This window comes from Loxodonta africana, chromosome 18 (assembly GCF_030014295.1).
Source record: "Loxodonta africana isolate mLoxAfr1 chromosome 18, mLoxAfr1.hap2, whole genome shotgun sequence".
Lineage (NCBI taxonomy): Eukaryota > Metazoa > Chordata > Mammalia > Proboscidea > Elephantidae > Loxodonta > Loxodonta africana.
In genome coordinates, this window is record NC_087359.1 from 20,129,015 (window position 1) to 20,149,646 (window position 20,632).

Consider the following 20,632-nt stretch of genomic DNA (forward strand, 5'->3'; position numbering starts at 1 on the left):
ATGGTACGTCATGGCTGCCCTTAAATGGCATGGCCTTCCAGACCTGTAACCCACACCTGAATGAGTAAGTCCTGCCACATTCCAGTCCCCCATCCCTGGTGAGAAAATCCAAATGGCTGAGCGTGGTGTCTGAATTGGTTCTCCATTATTCAGTGTGACCAGGAAAGCACGGTCGGTCATATATTATATTGATAGTATAGGACTGTGGAAGAAAGGAAAAGTAATAGCAGTAGGATCCAGTACCTACAGCATTATGTTCCAGGCACTGTTATAAACGCTTTACGCATCTTCTTCCATTTAACCTCGCAAAACCACTATGACATGTTGTTGTTATTAGGTGCTGTTGAGTCGGCTTCGACTCGCAGAGACCCTATGTACAACGGAACAAAACACTGCCAGGTCCTGCGCCATCCTAACAGTTGTTACGTTTAAGCCCGTTGTTGCAGCCACTACGTCAATCCATCTCATTGAGGGTCTTCTTTTTTGCTGACCCTCTCCTTTACCAAGCATGATGTCCTTCTCCAGGGACTGATCTCTCCTGACAACATGTCCAAAGTATGTGAGACGTAGTCTCGCCATCTTTGCTTCTAAGGAGCACCCTGGTCGTACTTCTTCCAAGACACAGAAGTACCTATGATGTAGGTACTAATATTATTCCATTTTTATGAATCAGGAAACTAAGACACAGAGAGTTTAATAACTTGTTGCTTTCGTTGCTTTTAGTTGCTGCTGAGTCAGCCCTGACTCACAGCGATCCCACGTACGACAGAAAGAAATGTTGCCCAATCCTGCGCCATCTTCACAATTGTTGGTATGCTAAAGTTGATTGGTGCGGCCACTGTGTATCTTCCGTGCCTTCCAACCAAGGGGCTCATCTTTCAGCTTCTCAATTAAGTACCACATGGCTGACAAATGGCCAAGTCAGGAATTGAACCAGGCATTCAGGTTCCAGAATCTTTGCTTCTAATCCTCACGCAGTATCGCTTGTATGGGCTTTGGTAGGGCACCAAATTTTCATCTTTTTTTGCCTTTCACCTTTTTTTACCCTGTGTATTGGCCACTGAGTTCTAGTTGATGAGTGGTTGCTGAATGAATGAATGAACAGACAGATGAAAGAATGCATGGTCTACAGGAAGTTTGGAAGTAGAACGTTTCTGGGGCTTGAACGCTTCCTTCCCCCTGCCGCTGCTTGTCCATGGCATCAGCCTGCCCATTTTCAAAGCGCTCTCTTTCCCATCTCTCTCTTTTTGCAGACAAGAGCGAGAACGGCGAGGCCTATCAGAGGAGGAGGGTGGCTGGCCTCCCAGGGGACCCTGCTCCCCCCGTGCCTTCCCGAGGGAACCCCATGCAGCCCGGAGGCGGCAGCTGGAGGAGGATCGCCCTGCTCATCCTGGCCATTACCATCCACAATGTTCCAGGTGAGCTCTTGCCCCCAGCAGTGCGGCCACCTGCCTGAAGGTAGATCACATCTTCAGCTCTGTGGTCTGGCTGGAAAAGGAGCCTGGGCAATTGTCATTCAGGCCCTTTCTTTTTGGGGTTTGAGGGGACTGCAACTCTTTCTGGACATTTTTTGGGGGGTTACTTGTTCTAGATTAATCCCTGTATGTTAACACTTCCAATTCCAGTTACTTTAAACAATTTCTTGTCCGATTTCTATCAGTTCTTTCCTTTATATATTTGATGCCGAGTTGTTTGGAGCATAAATTCATAACCGTTAGGCGTTTGCCATGCAGCGCGCCTTTTATAAATGCTGGGTGCCTCTGGTTCTGCTTAACGCTTTCTTAAAATACGGAATTCAGTGTCTGTTAACACTGGCATGACGCCATTCCTGCTTCCTTTATGTAGGTGCCTTTTTGATGAGGCTTTAACAATACTTTCCTTTTTAGCACTTTGGGGTAATTTGTTTTGTGTCTGAGGATTCAACTGGGAAGAAAAAAGAACTTTTATCAGCATTCCATTTCAAAAATAACATATTTTCTTTAGAGTAACTAGAAAACATGGAGAAGCATAAAGAAGAAGAATATTATTATAAAAAATTGAGGAAACTTGAGAAACTCCTTGGGAAATATAAATTTATTTTTATCTGTATGTATTAAGTATATATGTATAATTTTGTTTTTTATTGTGGTAAAACATATATAGCATAAAATTTACTGTTTGAACCATTTTTCAGCATACAATTCAGTGACGTTCATTACATTCACCATGTTGAGCAAGCATCACCACTATGGGATATATTCTGGAATCTCAGCTCTACTCTTTACTAACTGGTTTATCTTGGACAAGCTACTTAAGCTTTCAGAACCCTGGTTTTCTCATGCAGAGGTGTAACTAGGGTGTGGCAGGTATGGCAAGTATTGCACCTGCCCTGGGCGCGTGGTGCCACGGAGCAGTTTCTATTAACCTGGTACAGCCAGTGGTGTATCTGTGGAAAATGGCACTTACGGCAAACACTGAAATTGCGCCCCGTCCAAACATCTGACATCCCTTTTTTAGATAACTTTACCATAATATCAGGCTCAAAAATACAAGTCAAGCTTGTTAATCTTTGAGGAAGGACATTGGGCCGGAGAGCGTTAATAGAAACTGTTCTGTGGCACCACGCACCCAGGGCCGGTGCAATACCCTAGATCCGCCACCGCTATGGGGGTACTTCCTTTTTTTTTTTTTTTAATAATTTTTATTGCGCTTTAAGTGAAAGTTTACAAATCAAGTCAGTCTCTCACACAAAAACCCATATACACCTTGCTACACACTCCTAATTACTCTCCCCCCCCCGCCCCCATGAGGCAGCCCGCTCTCTCCCTCCACTCTCTCTTTTCATATCCATTTCACCAGCTTCTAACCCCCTCCACCCTCTCATCTCCCCTCCAGGCAGGAGATGCCAACATAGTCTCAAGAAGCTCACTCCTCAGCAGCATCCCTCTCTAGCCCATCGTCCAGTCCAATCCATGTCTGAAGAGTTGGCTTCAGGAATGGTTCCTGTCCTGGGCCAACAGAAGGTCTGGGGGTCCGTGACCAGGGTCCTTCTAATCTCAGTCAGACCATTAAGTCTGGTCTTATGAGAATTTGGGGTCTGCATTCCACTGCTCTCTTGCTCCCTCAGGGGTTCTCTGTTGTGTTCCCTGTCAGGGCAGTCATCAGTTGTAGCCGGGCACCATCTAGTTCTTCTGGTCTCAGGATGATGTAAGTCTCTGGTTCATGTGGCCCTTTCTGTATCTTGGGCTCGTAATCACCTTATGTCCTTTGTGTTCTTCATTCTCCTTTGATCCAGGTGGGATGAGACCAGTTGATGCATCTTAGATGGCTACTTGCTAGCGTTTAAGACCCCACACGCCACTCTTCAAAGTGGGATGCAGAATGTTTTCTTAATAGATTTTATTATGCCAATTGACTTAGATGTCCCCTGAAACCATGGTCCCCAGACCCTTGCCCCTGCTACGTTGGCCTTCGAAGCATTCAGATTATTCAGGAAACTTCTTTGCTTTGGATTAGTCCAGTTGTGTTGACGTCCCCTGTATTGTGTGCTGTCTTTCCCTTCACCTAAAGTAGTTCTTATTTAGTATCTAATAAGTGAATGCCCCTCTCCCACCCTCCCTCCTCCCCCCCCATAACCACAAAAGAATGTTTTCTTCTCAGCTTAAACTATTTCTCAAGTTCTTATAATAGTGGTCTTATACAATATTTGTCCTTTTGCAACTGACTAATTTCACTCAGCATAATGCCTTCCAGGTTCCTCCATGTTATGAAATGTTTCACAGATTCCTCACTGTTCTTTATCGATGCGTAGTGTTCCATTGTGTGAATATACCATAATTTATTTATCCATTCATCCATTGACGGACACCTTGGTTCCTTCCATCTTTTTGCTATTGTAAACAGAGCTGCAATAAACATGGGTGTGCATATATCTGTTCGTGTAAAGGCTCTTATGTCTCTAGGATATATTCCAAGGAGTGGGATTGCTGGATCATATGGTAGTTCTATTTCTAGCTTTTTAAGGAAGTGCCAAATCGATTTCCAAAGTGGTTGTACCATTTGACATTCCCACCAGCAGTGTAGAAGTGTTCCAATCTCTCCACAGCATCTCCAACATTTATTATTTTGTGTTTTTTGGATTAATGCCAGCCTTGATGGAGTGAGATGAAATCTCATTGTAGTTTTGACCTGCATTTCTCTAATGGCTAATGATCGTGAACATTTCCTCATATATCTGTTAGCTACCTGAACATCTTCTTCAGTGAAGTGTCTATTCATACCTTTTGCCCATTTTTTAATTGGGTTGTTTGTCTTTTTGCAGTTGAGTTTCTGCAGTATCTTGTAGATTTTAGAGATCGGGTGCTGATTAGAAATGTCACAGCTAAAAACTTTTTCCCAGTCTGTAGGTAGTCTTTTTACTCTTTTGGTGAAGTCTTTGGATGAGTAAGTTGTTTGATTTTTAGGAGCTCCCAGCCATCTAGTTTTTCTTCTACATTCTTTATAATGTTTTGGGGGTACTGCTTTTTATTTTGAGAAACAAGCGAGATGGCTTGTTTTGAGAATTACATGAGATGCTAAATGTATATGCACCTTCTGGCAAAGTGTTTGGGTCACGTGAGCATTTGAAAAATGGTAACTGTTATTAGCATCAGTGACACTCCTGCCTGCCTTTCCAGCCACGTGTCCTCGCTCTTGAGTTCTCAAATATCCTGGTCCATCTTTTGTTGCTTTAGAACTTGGGTTTGAGTCACGGTCTTCCTCAGAAAGCATCCCTGTGTGATAAATTTTCTGAATCCTTGAAGAGGTCATAATGTCGATTCATTACTCTCTGCAGGTACAGCAGCTTGGCTGGGCAATGCTTTCTAAGGTTACATTTTTCCTTTCTAGGCTCTCATAGGTAGGTGTTGCTTCATTGTCTGGTTTCAGTACTGTGGAAGCCAAGGCCAGGGCCAAACAGTTTTTTCCTCGTGGAGTACTGAACATGCTATAGGAGAAGACAGTTTAAAATGGTGGAGGAGACGGGGGAGCTCGGGGTGGGGGGGCTTATCGAGACATCTCTGCGATTGAGTCAGTCATGAAGATATCTGGGGCCTACTGAGTGTTCCAGGAAGCCCTGGTGGTACAGTGGTTAAGGGCTCAGCTGCTAACTGGAAGGTTGGTGGTTTGAACCCAGGGGCAGATTAACCATTAAACAAGGTACTTCACCAGCTTACAGTAAGCAAAGTACACACAGGCTAAATTGTGTTTACTAATGTGTAGTGCACAACTTCACATAGGTGAAACGGGTGAAATTGCGCACTACAGATTAGTTAAAAAAAGAGCAAATCTGTTGCCTTCGAGTCAATTCCGACTCATAGCGGCCCTATAAGACAGAGCAGGTCCTATAGTGTTGCTATGAGTCGGGATTGACTGGACAGCAACTGGTTTCGTGTGTGCTCCAGAAGAGGGAACAGCCAGTGCAAAGGCGCTGAGGCAGGAATGTGTCTGGCACTTAAGAGGAGGAGCCAGGAGGCCAGTGTGACTGGAGCAGAGTGAGCGGGAGGAGAGGCAGTCAAGGTGAAGTCAGGGCCATCAGCCCTGCCCTGGGTGGCACTTGGAGGCCATTGTGAGGATTTACATTTTTACTCTGTGGGAGATGAGACCCTGCAGGTTTTGAACGGGAAGGGGGGGAGCGTATGACCTGACTTAGCTTTAAAAGTTTCTCTCTAAAAAGAAAATGCTCCGCTGCCAGTTAAAAGACGGAGCGAGGACCACAAGGCGAGGAACGTAAATGCAGGCGGCCCCCAGAAACTGTAGCAGGCAAGGAAGCAGATTCTCCCCTGGACTGCACAAGGAACCAACCCTGCTGACCCATTTTTGACTTCTGATGTCCAAAACTGCAAAATAATAAACCTGTGTTGTCTTAAAAAAAAAAAAAAAAAGAAAGAAAGAAAGATTCTCTCTAGCTTCTGCGTTGAGCTAGGCTTGGGAGGGGCAATGGTAGATATAGGAAGACCTGTGAGGAGGCTACTGCTTGAATCCAGGTGGAGATGACGGTGACTCAGACCAGGTTGTTGGTGCCAGAGGGCATCAGAAGGGATCCCATTTTGAAATACAGTAAGTCCTCCTTATCCATGGGGATAAGTTCCAAGACCCCTCGTGGATGCCTGAAACCATGGATAGTACCTCAAAGTATATATACTATGTTTTGTCCTATGCATACATACCTGTGATAAAGTTTAATTTATGAATTAGGCACAGTAAGAGATCAACAAAAATAACTAATAATAGAACAATTACAGCAATATACTGTAATAAGAGTTATGTGAATGACAGAGCAGGACGGCCCAAGAGTTCATCAAGCTACATTTACATTTTAGGACCATGGTTGACAGCGGATAACTGAAACTTCGGAAATCAAAACCACGGAGGGGAGGGGGGGTTACTGCATGTTGAAGGTGAAGCCAACCAGATTTGATTATGGATTGGATGTGGGTGTGAGGGAAAGAGAAGAGCCAAGTCACAACACGTATTGAAGTTCAGTGTATGTTTGAGCACCTAGGATGACTGGTGTATTTTGTTATCTAACTGCCTCTCCACTCTAGGAGAGCAGAGGTCATAGAGAGCCAAGTGTCCCTAGTTCTCTACCTTGGTCACCATGTGGTCTAAGGGAGGGCATTTGACTTATAGGAGTCTTGATGGTAGAGTTGGCAGACTCTTGATACTCTTTGTGTTTGAAATTATTTATGAAGACCCATGGAAGAAGAGGCTAGGTAAATTGCATGCTTCTTGTTTTTCCTCTCATTAGAGTCACGTTTATTTTGCTGGTTGTTGCCATGACAGAAAGAGCTGGGGGTCACTGCTTGTGTCTCCAGAACAGCAAGACTGTTGGTTTTAATTATTTGACCAGTCTTCCCTAACAGTTCCTAACAGACCACACATCATGGCTTTAAAAGAAACACTCCAGGTCATAATGAGAAGTGGTTTTATTTCAGGGAGCCGAAACACAAGTTTATACACCAAAATATTAAGTGTTTGGTTATTCCTGGGTGATAAGATTAAGAATGATTTTTATTTTCTTCATGTTGTTGTGAGGTTTTTAACTATAATTTGTTATAATTGATATTTTTACTTGTATATAAAAATTTTTTTTTGTTTTTGGAAGGAGACCCCCGCCACCTAACTGCTTCATCACCCCTAACGCCCCAGCACACACCCGATGTAGAAGTAACAGCCATTCCTTTTAGTCAGAGGTAATCTTACCTGGGTTTCTTTTAATTACTAGAAGGGTTGGAAACAGAATGATGGACTATATTAATTTCCTCTGGGTGATGAAACAAATTACCACAAACTTAGTGGCTTCAAACAGCCCAGATTTATTCTCTCACAGTTCTGGAGGCCAGAAGGTTGAAAGTCAAGGTGTCGGGAGGGCCGTGCTACCTCCAGAGCCTATGGAGGAGGATCCCTTCTTGTCTCTTCTGGCATCTGGTGGCTCCCGCTTGTGACCTCATCAGCCTCTGCCTCTGTGGCGACATCACCTTCTCCTTTTCTGTTCTAAGTCCAGTCTCCCTCTGCCAAGGACTGTAGTGATGGCATTTAGGGCCCACTCAGATAATCCAGGACAATCCCCTCATCTCAGAATATTTAATGTCATCACACCTGCAGAGTCCCTTTTGCCATATTGGTTAACCTTCAGAGGTTTTGGAAAATAGGACCTACATATATTTGAAGGCCATTATTCAGTCTACTGGAACCCTGGTGGCACCGTGGTTGAGAGTTACGGCTGCCAACCGAAAGGTCAGCAGTTCAGATCCACCAGCCACTCCTTGGAAACCTTATGGGGCAGTTCAACTCTGTTCTATAAAGTTGCTATGAGTTGGAATCAACTTGATGGCGACAAGTTTGCTTTTTTTGGTTTGGTATTCAGCCTACCATAGGGGCCAAAGGAAATCTTTGACGTGCAGGCCAGAGATGCTTACTGTGAGTTCTGAAATGGCTTAAACAATACAATGTTCCTTTTTTAAGCCCAAACCCAGCTCTGACAGAGCCTTAGTTTCACCCCCGAACTCCCATGGGCCGCTGGCTTTGCCTTCCTCATTTTCTCATCCCTGGCTGTTTCTATTTGAGCTTCTAAAGAATTCTTCAGACTGGCTGAGTTCATTAAGCAACTTATTTCCCTGGTTCTTCATCAAATGAGAGTTAGTGGGTAGTAATAAAAAGTGACTTAATATTTATTTAGTTGATGTATGTGGATGGGATAGCAGAGCTGGAGGGGGGTTGGCATCCATATCTCAGAGACTCCCTTATCTCCGTGTACTCCTGTTACTTTTCTTAACGCCTCACGGCCCCGTCCACGTTGTCACTCACTTGTCTTTGTGACCAGCCAGTTCACAGTGACAGAGAAGACATTCCTGACTCGTGTTTACTGTTGAGGTTCTCTTCCAAGGGTCGATGGCACATTCAAATGACTGCTGAACCCACTCACTCAGCTTGCACTCTCTCTCTCTGTATCTTTCTTAAGCACCTTTATTTTTGTGGCATTTTCCCCATGATGCTTTATTTTCAAAGAGAAGAGAAACTCCAAGCTCTGCAGGTTAATTGCAGTTTGTCAGTCACCTTCTATAATGAGGACATCATCTCTGTTGATTTTTTTTAATTGAGACATAATTCGCCTACCATAAAATTTACCCTTTTGAAGTATACAGATGAATGGATTTTAATATAAGGCTGTGCAGCTATCACCACAATCAAATTTTACAACATTTTCACCACTCCAGAAAGAAACCCCATACCCATTAGCAGTCATTCTCCATCCCCCCTTCCCCTCAGCCTCTTGCACGAATCTACTTTTTCTCTCTATGAATTCACCTATTCTAGACATTTCATATAGATTGAACCATATAGTATCCAGTCTTTTGTGTCTGGCTTCTTTCACTTAGTGTAATATTTTCAAGGTTCATCCATGTTGTAGCATGTACCATGACATCATTCCTTTTTTATGGCTGCATAATATTCCACTGTATGGCTGTACCACCGTTTGTTTTTTTCATTCATCAGTTGATGTGAATTTGGGTTGTTTCCACCTTTGGCTATTATGATCAATGCTGCTACGAACATTGATGCACAAGTCTTTGTTTGAACATATGTTTTCTCTTCTCTTGGTATATACCTAGGAGTGGAATTGCTGGGTCATATTGAACCTCTTAACTTTTTTTTGAACGCCCATTTTTTCTTTTTGTTTGCTAAGTTCGTTCCATCCCGTTGGCTTAATACATGTTTAAAGTGATGCTGAGGTTAGCCCACTATGACCAAGGGCTAACCTCAGCGCCCCTATCAACGTGTTAACTTTGGGGTATCTGTGAGCCCTGCTTCCCCAGATGGTGCTGAATGCTTTTAGATTTTGGTTGTTTTTGGAATATGGGGAACCCTGGTGGCTGCTAACCAAAAGGTCAGCAGTTCGAATCCATCAGCTGCTCCTTGGAATCCTGTGGGGCGGCTGTACCCTGTCCTATAGGGTCACTCTGAGTTGGAATCAACTCAACGGCAAGGGAAAAAAAATGGAATATGGATGATCTTTGGAATGCTGAAAGGTCATTTGGGGGTGGGGGTGTGGGTGGGAGAGTGGCTCCCCTGCTGTTGGTCATGTGAGCCCAGGCACTCAACTTACCCTAGTCTGGTTTCCACATGCCACAAAGGCAGTTTGGGGGTGGTAGCACTCAGAAGGAGATCAGGGCCATGGCCTGCAGAATGGAGCTAATGGCTATGAAGAAGAAAATATCAAGTCTTTTTTTTCCTGGGACTCAGTAGAAAGTTCTATCATTAGATGGGGACCCTTCCAGGACAAACACTGATGCAACAACCTTTGCTTCCTGTTGCTCAGTTTCCAGAAACCAAAGAAGTGTTGTCAGCAGCTGGCAGCCCAAGCTCAGTTAATGAGTAAGCAGAGCACCACACAAAGCTGCAAATTACTGGTGATTATAAAAAACAGTAATAATGCTAGCAGCTGCTACTTACTAGGGCCTTTCTAGGCTCCAGACACTGTATCAAGTGCTCCATGTATACTGATATTTGCATCCTTGTCTTGCATTTTAGAGACCAAGACCCAGAGAGGCTTAAAGCTCAAGCCGAAGTCACTCAACCAGTTACTGCCGAGCTGGACTCACACTTAGTACCGATATGTTGCCTTCAGTCTGCTTCTTGCAGTGGTAGGCTGTGTGTTTCTTCCAGTGGACCACAAAGGTTTTCGGAGATGCTTGTAGAAAAGTTCAGCAAGTGCTTCTTGCTTTTTCAAACTTGCCACCTTAAATACTTCTTCAGTTTAAACTTGAACTTCCATATGAGCAATTGATGGTCTGTTCCACAGTCAGCCCCTGGCCTTGTTCTGACTGATGATTTTGAGCTTTTCCATCATCTCTTTCCACAGATGTAGTCAATTTGATTCCTGTGTGTTCCATCTGGCGAGGCCCATGTGTATAGTCACCATTTATGTTGGTGAAAGAAGATATTTGCGACGAAGAAGTCATTGGTCTTGCAAAATTCTATCATTCGATCTCTGGCATTGTTTCTATCACCGAGGCCATATTTTCCAACTACCGATCCTTCTTCTTTGTTTCCAACTTTCGAATTCCAATCACCAGTGATTATCAATGCATCTTGATTGCATGTTCGATCAATTTCAGACTGCAGCAGCTGATAAAAATCTTCAATTTCTTCATCTTTGGCCTTAGTGGTTTCTGTGTAAAATTGAATAATAGTCATCTTCATTAGTCTTCCTTGTAGGCGTATGGATATTATTCTATCACCGACAGCGTTGTACTTCAGGATAGATCTTGAAATGTTCTTTTTGACAATGAATGCAACACCATTCCTCTTCGAGTTGTCATTCCCAGCAGAGTAGATTGTATGATTGTCTGATTTAAAATGGCCAGTACCACCCCATTTCAGCTCACCAATGCCTAGGATATCGATGTTCATCCATTCCATTTCATTTTTGATGATTTCCACATTTCCTAGATTTATACTTTGTACATTCCAGGTTCCAATTATTAATGGATGTTTGCAGCTGTTTCTTCTCATTTTGTGTTGTGCCACATCAGCAAATGAGGGTCCTGAAAGCTTTACTCCATCTACATCATTAAGGTCGACTCTACTTTGAGGAGGCAGCTCTTCCCCAGTCGTCTTTTGAGTGCCTTCCAACGTGGGGGGCTCATCTTCCAGCACTATATCAGACAATGTTCTGCTGCTATTCATAAGGTTTTCACTGGCTAATGCTTTTCAGAAGTAGACTGTTGGGTCCTTCTTCCTAGTCTGTCTTAGTTCAAACTGAAACTGAAGAAAATCAGAGCAAGTCCACAAGAGCCAAAACATGACCTTGAGTATATCCCACCTGAATTTAGAGACCATCTCGAGAATAGATTTGACGTGATGAACACTAGTGACCGAAGACCAGATAAGTTGTGGAATGACATCAAGGGCATCATACATGAAGAAAGTGAGAGGTCACTGAAAAGACAGGAAAGAAAGAAAAGACCAAGATGGATGTCAGAGGAGACTCTGAAACTTGCTCACGATCATCGAGCAGCTAAAGCAAAAGGAAGAAATGATGAAGTAAAAGAACTAAACAGAAGATTTCTTAAGGCAACTTGAGAAGACGAAGTAAGGTATTATAATGACATGTACAAAGAACTGGAGATAGAAAACTAAAAGGAAGAACACACTCGGCATTTCTGAAGCTGAAAGAACTGAAGAAAAATTCAAGTTGCAATAGTGAAGGATTCCATGGGGAAAATATTAAACAACCAGGAAGCACTAAAAGAAGATGGAAGGAATACATAGAGTCATTATTAGTCGATGTTCAACCATTTCAAGAGGTAGCATATGATCAGGAACCGATGGTACTGAAGGAAGAGGCCCACGCTGCCCTGAAGGCATTGGCGAAAAACAAGGCTCCAGGAATTGAAGGAATATCAATTGAGATGTTTCAACAAACGGATGCAGCGCTGGAGGTACTCACTCGTCTATGCCAAGAAATATGGAAGACAGCTTCCTGGTCAAATGACTGAAAGAGATCCATATTTATACCTATTCCCAAGAAAGATGACCCAACCGAATGCGGAAATTATAGAACAATATCATTAATATCACACGCAAGTAAAATTCTGCTGAAGATCATTCAAAAACCGCTGCAGCAGTATATCAACAGGGAACTGCCAGAAATTCAGGCCAGTTTCAGAAGAGGATGTGGAACCAGGGATATCATTGCTGATGTCAGATGGATCCTGGGTAAAAATAGAATACCAGAAGGATATTTACCTGTATTTTATTGACAATGCAAAAGCATTTGACTGTGTGGATCATAACAAAGTATGGATAACATCGCGAAGAATAGGAATTCCAGAACACTTAATAGTGCTCTTGAGGAAACTTTACGTAGATCAAGAGGCAGTTGTTTGGACAGAACAAGGGGATACTGAGTGATTTAAAGTCAGGAAAGGTGTGCACCAGGGTTATATTCTTTCACCATACCTATTCAATCTGTATGCTGAGCAGATAATCCGAGAAGCTGGACTATATGAAGAAGAATGGGGCATCAGGATTGGAGGAAGACTAATTAACAACCTGCGTTATGCAGATGACACAACCTTGCTTGCTGAAAGTGAAAGGACTTGAAGCGCTTACTAATGAAGATCAAAGACCACAGCCTTCAGTATGGATTGCACCTCAACATAAAGAAAACAGTTTTCACAGCTGGACCATTGAGCAACATCATGATAAACAGAGAAAAGATTGAAGTTGTCAAGGATTTCATTTTACTTGGATCCGCAATCAACAGCCATGGAAACAGCAGTCAAGAAATCAAAAGACACATTGCATTAGGCAAATCTGCTGTAAAGGACCTCTTTAAAGTGTTGAAGAGCAAAGATGTCACCTTGAAGACTAAAGTGTGCCTGACCCAAGCCATGGTATTTTCAATCGTATCATATGCATGTGAAAGCTGGACAATGAATAAGGAAGACTGAAGAAGAGTTGACGCCTTTGAATTGTGGTGTTGGTGAAGAATATTGAATATACCATGGACTGCCAAAAGAAGGAACAAATCTGTCTTGGAAGAAGTGCAGCCAGAATGCTCCTTAGAAGCAAGGATGGCGAGACTGCGTCTTACATACTTTGGACATGTTGTCAGGAGAGATCAGTCCCTGGAGAAGGAGATAATGCTTGGCAAAGTACAGGGTCAGCGGAAAAGAGAAGACCCTCAACAAGGTGGATTGACGCAGTGGCTGCAACAGTGAGCTCAAGCATAACAACGATTGTAAGGATGGCACAGGACCTGGCAGAGTTTCATTCTGTTGTGCATAGGGTCACTATAAGTCGGAACCTACTCGACAGCACCTAACAACAACAACAACAACAGCTTAAATGTTAACGTCTACATCACCATTTTGATGGGCTGGCGTGATTATCACTCCGTATGCAACAGGCTTAGTTCAGCAAGGATACTTGGGCGGGGAAACCTGGACCGGAAGCCTCATCAATACACAGAGACTGCCACTGGGGGTGCTTACAGGTACACGTAGAATGAACACCCGTGAAATGCCCCCTGTGCCCAGCACCTTAACCACCAAGTGTGGTTGTTTCTGGTAGGTCCAGGACTCACGTGGATCGTCAACCCTTGAACCATATCAAGGAGGGTGACTTGGAGAGAAGGGACAATTATAGGCTTTAGAGTCAAAAAGGCTGGGGCTTGGAAATGCTTTAATTAGCTCAGTGACCATAGGTAAGTTTTCCCATCTGTAAGATGGACTAAATATCTACCATGAAGTTCAATATTAAATTAGGTGACAGCAATAGCAACAAGCATGGCCATGCACTATATTCTCTATTATTATGTGCATATTACGTTCCCTGTGAGGGCATGAGGGAGCTCTGGTGGTGCACTAGTTAAGTGTTTCGCTGCTAGCAGAAAGGTTGGCGGTTCAAACCCACCAGCCTCTCCGTGGGAGAAAGATGTAGCTGTCAGCTTTCGTAAAGATTATAGCCTTGGAAACCCTGTGGGGCAGTTCTGCTCTTTCCTGTAGGGTTACTATGAGTTGGAATCGACCCTATGGCAATGGAGTATGGCATGAAGATGTTGGTGGTTCAGTGGTAGAACTCTCACCTTCCATGTGGGAGATCCAGGTTTGATTTCTGACCAAGGTGCCTCATATGCAGCCGCCACTTGTCTGTGAGTAGAGGCTTGCGTGTTGCTCTGATGCTGAACAGGTTTCAGCAGAGCTTCCAGACTAAGACAGACTAGGAAGAAAGGCCTGGAAACCTACTTCTGAAAATCAGCCAATAAAAACTGTATGCATGGATCACAAGGGTTCAAAGTACAACTGATTGTGGGGATGGCACAGGACTGGGCAATGTTTCATTCCATTGTGCACGGGGTCACCATGAGTCAAGGCAGGGCCGACTCAATGACAGCTAACAACAACAGCAACATCATGGTGCCTAGAACACAGTAGACCTGAAAAATATTAATTCCCTTCCATCTCCTCCTCTTCCCGCATCCATCCCTTACCACCTTTTTGCTTTTGGCTCCTGCCTTGCTTTGATCATCAAAGGCCACCGGGTCTGGTACCCTTGCATGGGTACATCTCAGATTAATTTTCATCTCTAATAGGTTACGTTTGAAGATGCTTCTCATTTACTCCAGGAGTTTGAAAACACTGTAATGTTCTCTTTTAATTATGTGTTTCTCAGTGGGAAGCCTGACATTATAATTAGCACAGGCTCCTGCATGGGGATGACATTTTGCTCAACATATCGAGTTTCTGGGTGTGCACTGTAGCAGAAGTTGGTAGCACACTTCCAAATTCTGTGGTTGGGTTTGAGCATGAGAACTGGCACGAACTCCCGGAGGCTGAAGTCGCAACTCTGGGATCCCTGCAGAAGCCCAGATGAAAGTGTCAGGGTAGCTTTTAGATTTGCTGTCAGCTCCTGCCACAGGCAACAGACACACAGTTGCCTGTACCTTGTCTCCTGGCCTTCAGATCGAATGAGCTGCAGCCACAGCCACATTCTAAGGCTGCACTAGGGTTAGGATTAAGACTCATTTCTGCAACTACCCTATGGTGGCAGCCTCCTACCCATCATGTAGATTAAAGAAAAAAATGAAAGCAAGAAAATTTGAATTCATTTTCTTATTAGGACTCAGCGTTTCCAGTCACTTCCAGTTGACTTTCCATCATGGTCAGGTAGATATTGGCTAGAACATGGTTTTAGCCTTTTAGACGAGTGGCTACCATACGATCCAATGGGGTAGCCACTAGTACGTGTAAGGAGCCCTGGTGATGGAGTGGATAAAGAACCCAGCTGCTAACCTGAAGTTCGGTGGTTTGAGCCCACCAGCCACTTCCATGGGAGAAAGATGTGGCAGTCTGCTTCCACAAAGATTTACAGCCTGGGAAACCCTATGGAGCAGTTCTATTCTGTCCTGTAGGGTCACTATGAGTCAGAATTGACTCGACGGCAGTGGGTTTGGTTAGCCACAAGTTGACTCTCTAAATTTAAATCAGTTAGAATTAAGTAGAATGTAAAATATAGCCCCTCAGTTGCACTTAGCCTCATTTCAAATGTTCAGCAGTCACAACGAACCACTGCTGCCCCCAGTTAGTGAGAAAACTAAGAGGTAATAGGGGCCAAGGCACTGACCCACCTCCATGTGTGTGAGACAGGTTGATTCATGTCAGGTGTTGCCTTTTCCACAGGGTTCTATCACTGCTGCCCTTTGGGCCAGATGGCTCCACCTTAGGCCAAGGTTGCAATGAGAAATCCCTTCAATCTCTTTCCTGTTCCTGGAGAAACCATATAGAGGACAGTCTCTACTGAAAATGGGCCAATATCTGCCTTCATCTGAATCAAACGAGCTGTTGTGTCACTAGGTAGAAATTCCAGAGGACCCCGTGATCCGTGGGAGCTTTACCATGACTTTAAACATCATCAATGACCTGAAGAACTTAATTTGTTTATGCTTCTGGCACAGTGGTTTAAGTTTGAATCCACCAGCCGCGCCTTGGAAGCCCTATGGGACAGTTCAGCTCTGTCCTGTAGGGTTGCTGTGAGTCGGAATAGACTTAACAGCAACAGGTTTGGTTTGGTTTTGGTTCGTCATAGAGGGGATTATCGCTTTTTTCTAGTTTTCATTTATAAAAATACGTGGGACCTTTGTCAGCTGGATGATCCACCAAGAAACCATCTCACCTATTGATGAGTCTCTGCCCTGCTCAGTTTGTGTAATTTGCTCAGAAGCTGCAGCAGATAACAAGTTTAATCGATGGTATTTGAGGTGCACAATTTAAAATAATCTCACCTAATTTGTATTCGTGTATGCTAATTTTAGTGTGCATTAATTATGTATTTAATAAGTCCCTGTTTATTCTATTTAGTCTCCATTCCCTTGATAGCTGTCGTGGTGTGGAGTTGAAAATAATTAAAATGTTACTCGTGTTCTGCAAATAACAATTAAGCAAGGATGAATTCTGAAATCAAAATTCCATTTTCTTTTCCTTTCTCCGATTAAATACAATGAGCAAAATGGCACCCCAGTGTCTTTGTAGGTAGATCCATTGGCCCCGTGGTGTTTGCCTCACTTTTCGGGGTGGGACTTGGCAATCGAGCTTCCCGTTTTGCACAGATGTGTCATCCCCTGACTTAAACAACTTTCATTGCTTTTGGCTCCATCTTCTTGTTGACATGGAGACAAGAGCAATGCCAGGGTGATGAGACAAACTTACACAGGGTTTGGGAGAGGAAGGAAAAGGCTAGGTTGCTCTGCATAGAATACACAAGGACAGAAGGTCTGCACGTTCAGCCTATGTAGAGACCCTAGGGAGCTGGTGATGAATCCAGGCTCCTACCAACATGGAGACTTCCAAGTCATTTTGAATCACGGGTCCTCCAGTGGCTCAGCTCCTGGGGAAATGGACAAGCCCATGGCCTGTGTTTTCTGGAGTTACCTGTCCAAAGAGGCAGTGCCATGTCCTCTCTCAGGGTATGGTCCTGATCAGTTGCCATTTTGCCAGCTCCTGCAGGTTAGTAGCTATTGGGAGCATCCATTTCTTTTTTGTCTTGGATTTAGTCCCAAAGATTGTCTTGCCCTCAAGTCCGGCAAGTTTAGAGCAGAGTGACTCCCTCCCTCCTTTCCTTCTTCTACTACTTCATATTTTTCGTAACGCTAGACGTTACCCTGTCTGCATTTGAGAATCACCCGGGGGGCTTTATTAAAAAAATACTAATGCAACATCCCTTGGGGAGAGGCTGAGGCATCAATAATATTTAAAAGCTCACCTGGTTATTCTTGTCCTTGGGTAGTGCAAATGGTTAGCAATCTCAGCTGCTAACTGAAAGGTTGGAGGTTCCAGTCCCTCCAGAGGTGCCTCAGAAGACATGCCTCGTGATCTGCTTCTGAAAAAAAAAAAAAAAATTAGCCATTTGAAAACCCTTTGGAGCACAGTTTTACTCTGATACACACGGGGTCGCCATGAGTTGGAGTTGACTGGATGGCACCTGGTGCTGGTATAGGTGTCCCTACGCACTCGATCTTTGCAGCCCATCCAAACGGCTCAAGCCTCACTCTCAGCCTTGTAGACTGTTGGCTCCTCAGCTTCATCAATAAAGCTATTGTAAGCGGGGCTCAAATGAGGGTTTTACAATTGATCCAGTCAGTTCGACTTAATAATTCCATTCAAGGGAGAATGAATGGGCACAGGAATCTCAGATGGATCTGTTTTATTGAGGGATCACTGAAAAATTTAGTAAGAAAATAACTCAAAGCTCATGGGTAAAATAAAGTTTGGAAATTCCATTTGAATTATAGTAATTTAGACTATGCAAATTCCTCCCTACCAGCGATAGCTACAAGTTGGGAGTCAGAATGTGAAATTTCTCTCTTACTTGAAAATAACTGACTGTGATGGTATGTAAGACAACTTCTACAAGTCGTGATTTCTGGATTTGTGAAGGAAGGTGAATAGAATAATCCCATTCCTTCCTCCCCCAGCACTCCACAGGTGATATGAGGATAAAGCAAGGTCGTGAGTGTGAGCATACTTGAGAAATAAAGGTACCAGACAGATAGCGGTTATGATTATTGGATGTGGCAGTTAAACACGCAGTTCCTCGGTGCCTTCTGCTGCCAAATTGCATTTCCTTTCAGCCGCGCAGCTCTCTTTCATCAGTTCTCTTCTCTTGCTCCAATTAAAGCTCAGAGCTGTCATTTCTTGATATTTTGTTGATTTACTCCTCTTCTCTCTGTTCTAAGAAACTCTTCCCGGCACGGAAATGCTAGGGAAGAGACTGGGGGCATGCTGATGGAAAAAAATCCCTGAATTCTGTTTTCAGGTGCCAAACAAAGTCTTTTTAAACATCAATACAGCAATATAAGCATCTCCTCTCATCCTCTTTTAATCAAATACGTTTCTCCAGGCAGAACCGTTTGTTTACAAAATCACAAAGACACGGTGCCGTTTTTGCTTTCCCTTCTATGCCCTGTTCTGGAGGGCCTGCCTCCTTTTCACATTGGGGCCACTAAGGGCTCTCCTAGGAGTCTCAGACGGTTAAGTGCTAGACTACTAACCAAAAGGTTGCTGGTTCGAACCCACCCAGAGGTACCTCAGAAGAAAGGCCTGACAATCTGCTTCTGAAAGGCCACAGCCTTGACAACCCTATGGAGCACATTTCTACTCTGCAACACGTGGGTTTACCATAAGTCAGAATTGGCTCAATGGCATTTGATTTGGTTTTGGAGTCTCTGGGTGGTGCAAATGGGTAAGCACTCAACTACTGGCCAAAAGGTTGATGGTTTGAACCCCCACAGAGGTGCCTCGGAAGACAGACCTGGTGATCTGCTTCTGAAAGGCCACAGACTTGACAACCTTATGGAGCCGTTGTATTCTGCACCCATGTGGTCTCCATGAGTAGGAACTGACTCTATTGGCAACTTATAACAACAGGCCCCTCCTGTTGTAGATGAGGAATGTGAGAGAAGCCAGCCAATGTACTGAGACCCCTCAGTAAAAGGCAGTGTCGCTCCTCCAGAGGACAGGGAAATAAGCCAAAGGGTTGAGGGTGTGGAGCTGGAACTTCAGGTACTAAGGACCTGAGGGGCATACAGGGGAGGATGGGGTTTGGTGAGGATATCTCGGAGCCCTGCACTTTTCCATCATCGCTCCTTTTGTCTCCCTTGTAAATGACCAGTTGCTCTGCCCCGATTTGCTTAGCCCTGGAGGACTCAAGATAAGTGCTGGGTTTTACCTCCCAGTAAAGTGGCTGCAACAGTGGTTAAGGATGGTGCAGGACCGGGCTGTGTTTCATTCTGTTGTATGTAGGGTCGCTATGAGTCCGAACAGCAACGATGGTTAAGGATGGTGCAGGACCGGGCTGTGTTTCATTCTGTTGTACGTAGGGTTGCTATGAGTCCGAACTGACTCCACAACACCTAACAACCACAATCCTGAAGAGTGCCCTGTTGCTTAGAGACTGGGGATGGTGCCTGGAGTGAAGATAAGGTTGTCAAGGAAACCAAGCCACAAATTCCCTGATTTTTCTTTGGGTTACTGGACAGAAGAGTAAAGGATTTTTGCTCTGGCAACTAGAGAAAAGTATCTTTGTTTCTCTGTGTGTGTGTTTTTAGTAAATGGATCAGTTGTACAGGCACAGCCGAGCTAATATACACGTTGACAAACAGGGCATTGAGTTTTGCATGGTTCTTCGTATCAGTGAATACTTTCTTATATGGTCAGGAGGAAGCAGCCATGTGAGTCCTGATTTGATTTTTTTGGTGTGCAGATCCCTGTACCCAAACCAGCCTCTATTATGTAACCTGTTCTTGCTGTTCGGTGCTGGTGAGTCAATTTATGACTCGTAGTGACCCCACGGGACAGAGTGGAACAGCTGAATTCTAAGTTTTCATGTCTTGTCCCAACTTGTCTTGTCTTGTGGTGTTGGGATTGTCTTCTTGGAGGTTCACCCCAGCATCCTCTTCTAGTCTCCATCTTTTGATTATTTGCATGTTTCAGATGGTAAACCTAGACATCTTCCACTTACCTCTGGTATTTGCAATTCAGAAAAAATTGCTTCCAGCCTCAAGGGTTTCCTCGTCGAAGCTACAAAAGATTGCATCTGCTGTATGCTACTGTGGCAGTGGATTGAAGAATTGGAGGGGCGATATCTAGGAGCACCCCAAATGCCCTCTCCCCCAACCCTATGGACTTTAAGTCACAAGTAACACATTCTTTATTAGTGGTTGCAATTCTAGCTCCCCACGCTAGAAGCCTGCAGGAAGCTTGAGGCATCGCTTTTATTTGGGGCGGGGGGTGCGTGTGTCTCCCCTCACCCTCTGTGGTCTCACCCTCAGTACTGTAGTGTCTATCAGAGTAAAGGATCCATGGCTCCTTATGAGGCTCTTCGTGAGCAGCATCACAGATTATCTGAGCCCCTCTGGCCTGTTTCCCTGCCCCATTCCCTGATCCCACGCAGATCCTCTGTCCCACTGGGTAACGGTCCTGAACACACTCATGTCTGTCTCTTTCCTGAGCTCTTGGGGCATGTTAGAATCCAAGGTTCCAAGAGGATTTGGAGGATTGCTCAGCCAAATGAGGGGGATAGAAGCACAGCCACTGGGGAGGATGACGAT

The 20,632-nt window shown here is 44.2% G+C and overlaps 1 protein-coding gene across 3 annotated transcripts in view; it reads left to right on the forward strand.

Moving 5' to 3' along the window:
- The window catches only part of SLC39A11 (solute carrier family 39 member 11), a 450,990-nt gene that overhangs the window by 277,455 nt on the left and 152,903 nt on the right, over nt 1-20,632 (forward strand). For all 3 annotated transcript variants that reach the window (XM_023556945.2, XM_003417282.4, XM_064270820.1), the window contains one exon: nt 1,254-1,418. In XM_023556945.2, coding sequence (XP_023412713.1) covers nt 1,254-1,418 — 165 coding nt within the window. The remainder of the gene's footprint in view (nt 1-1,253; nt 1,419-20,632) is intronic.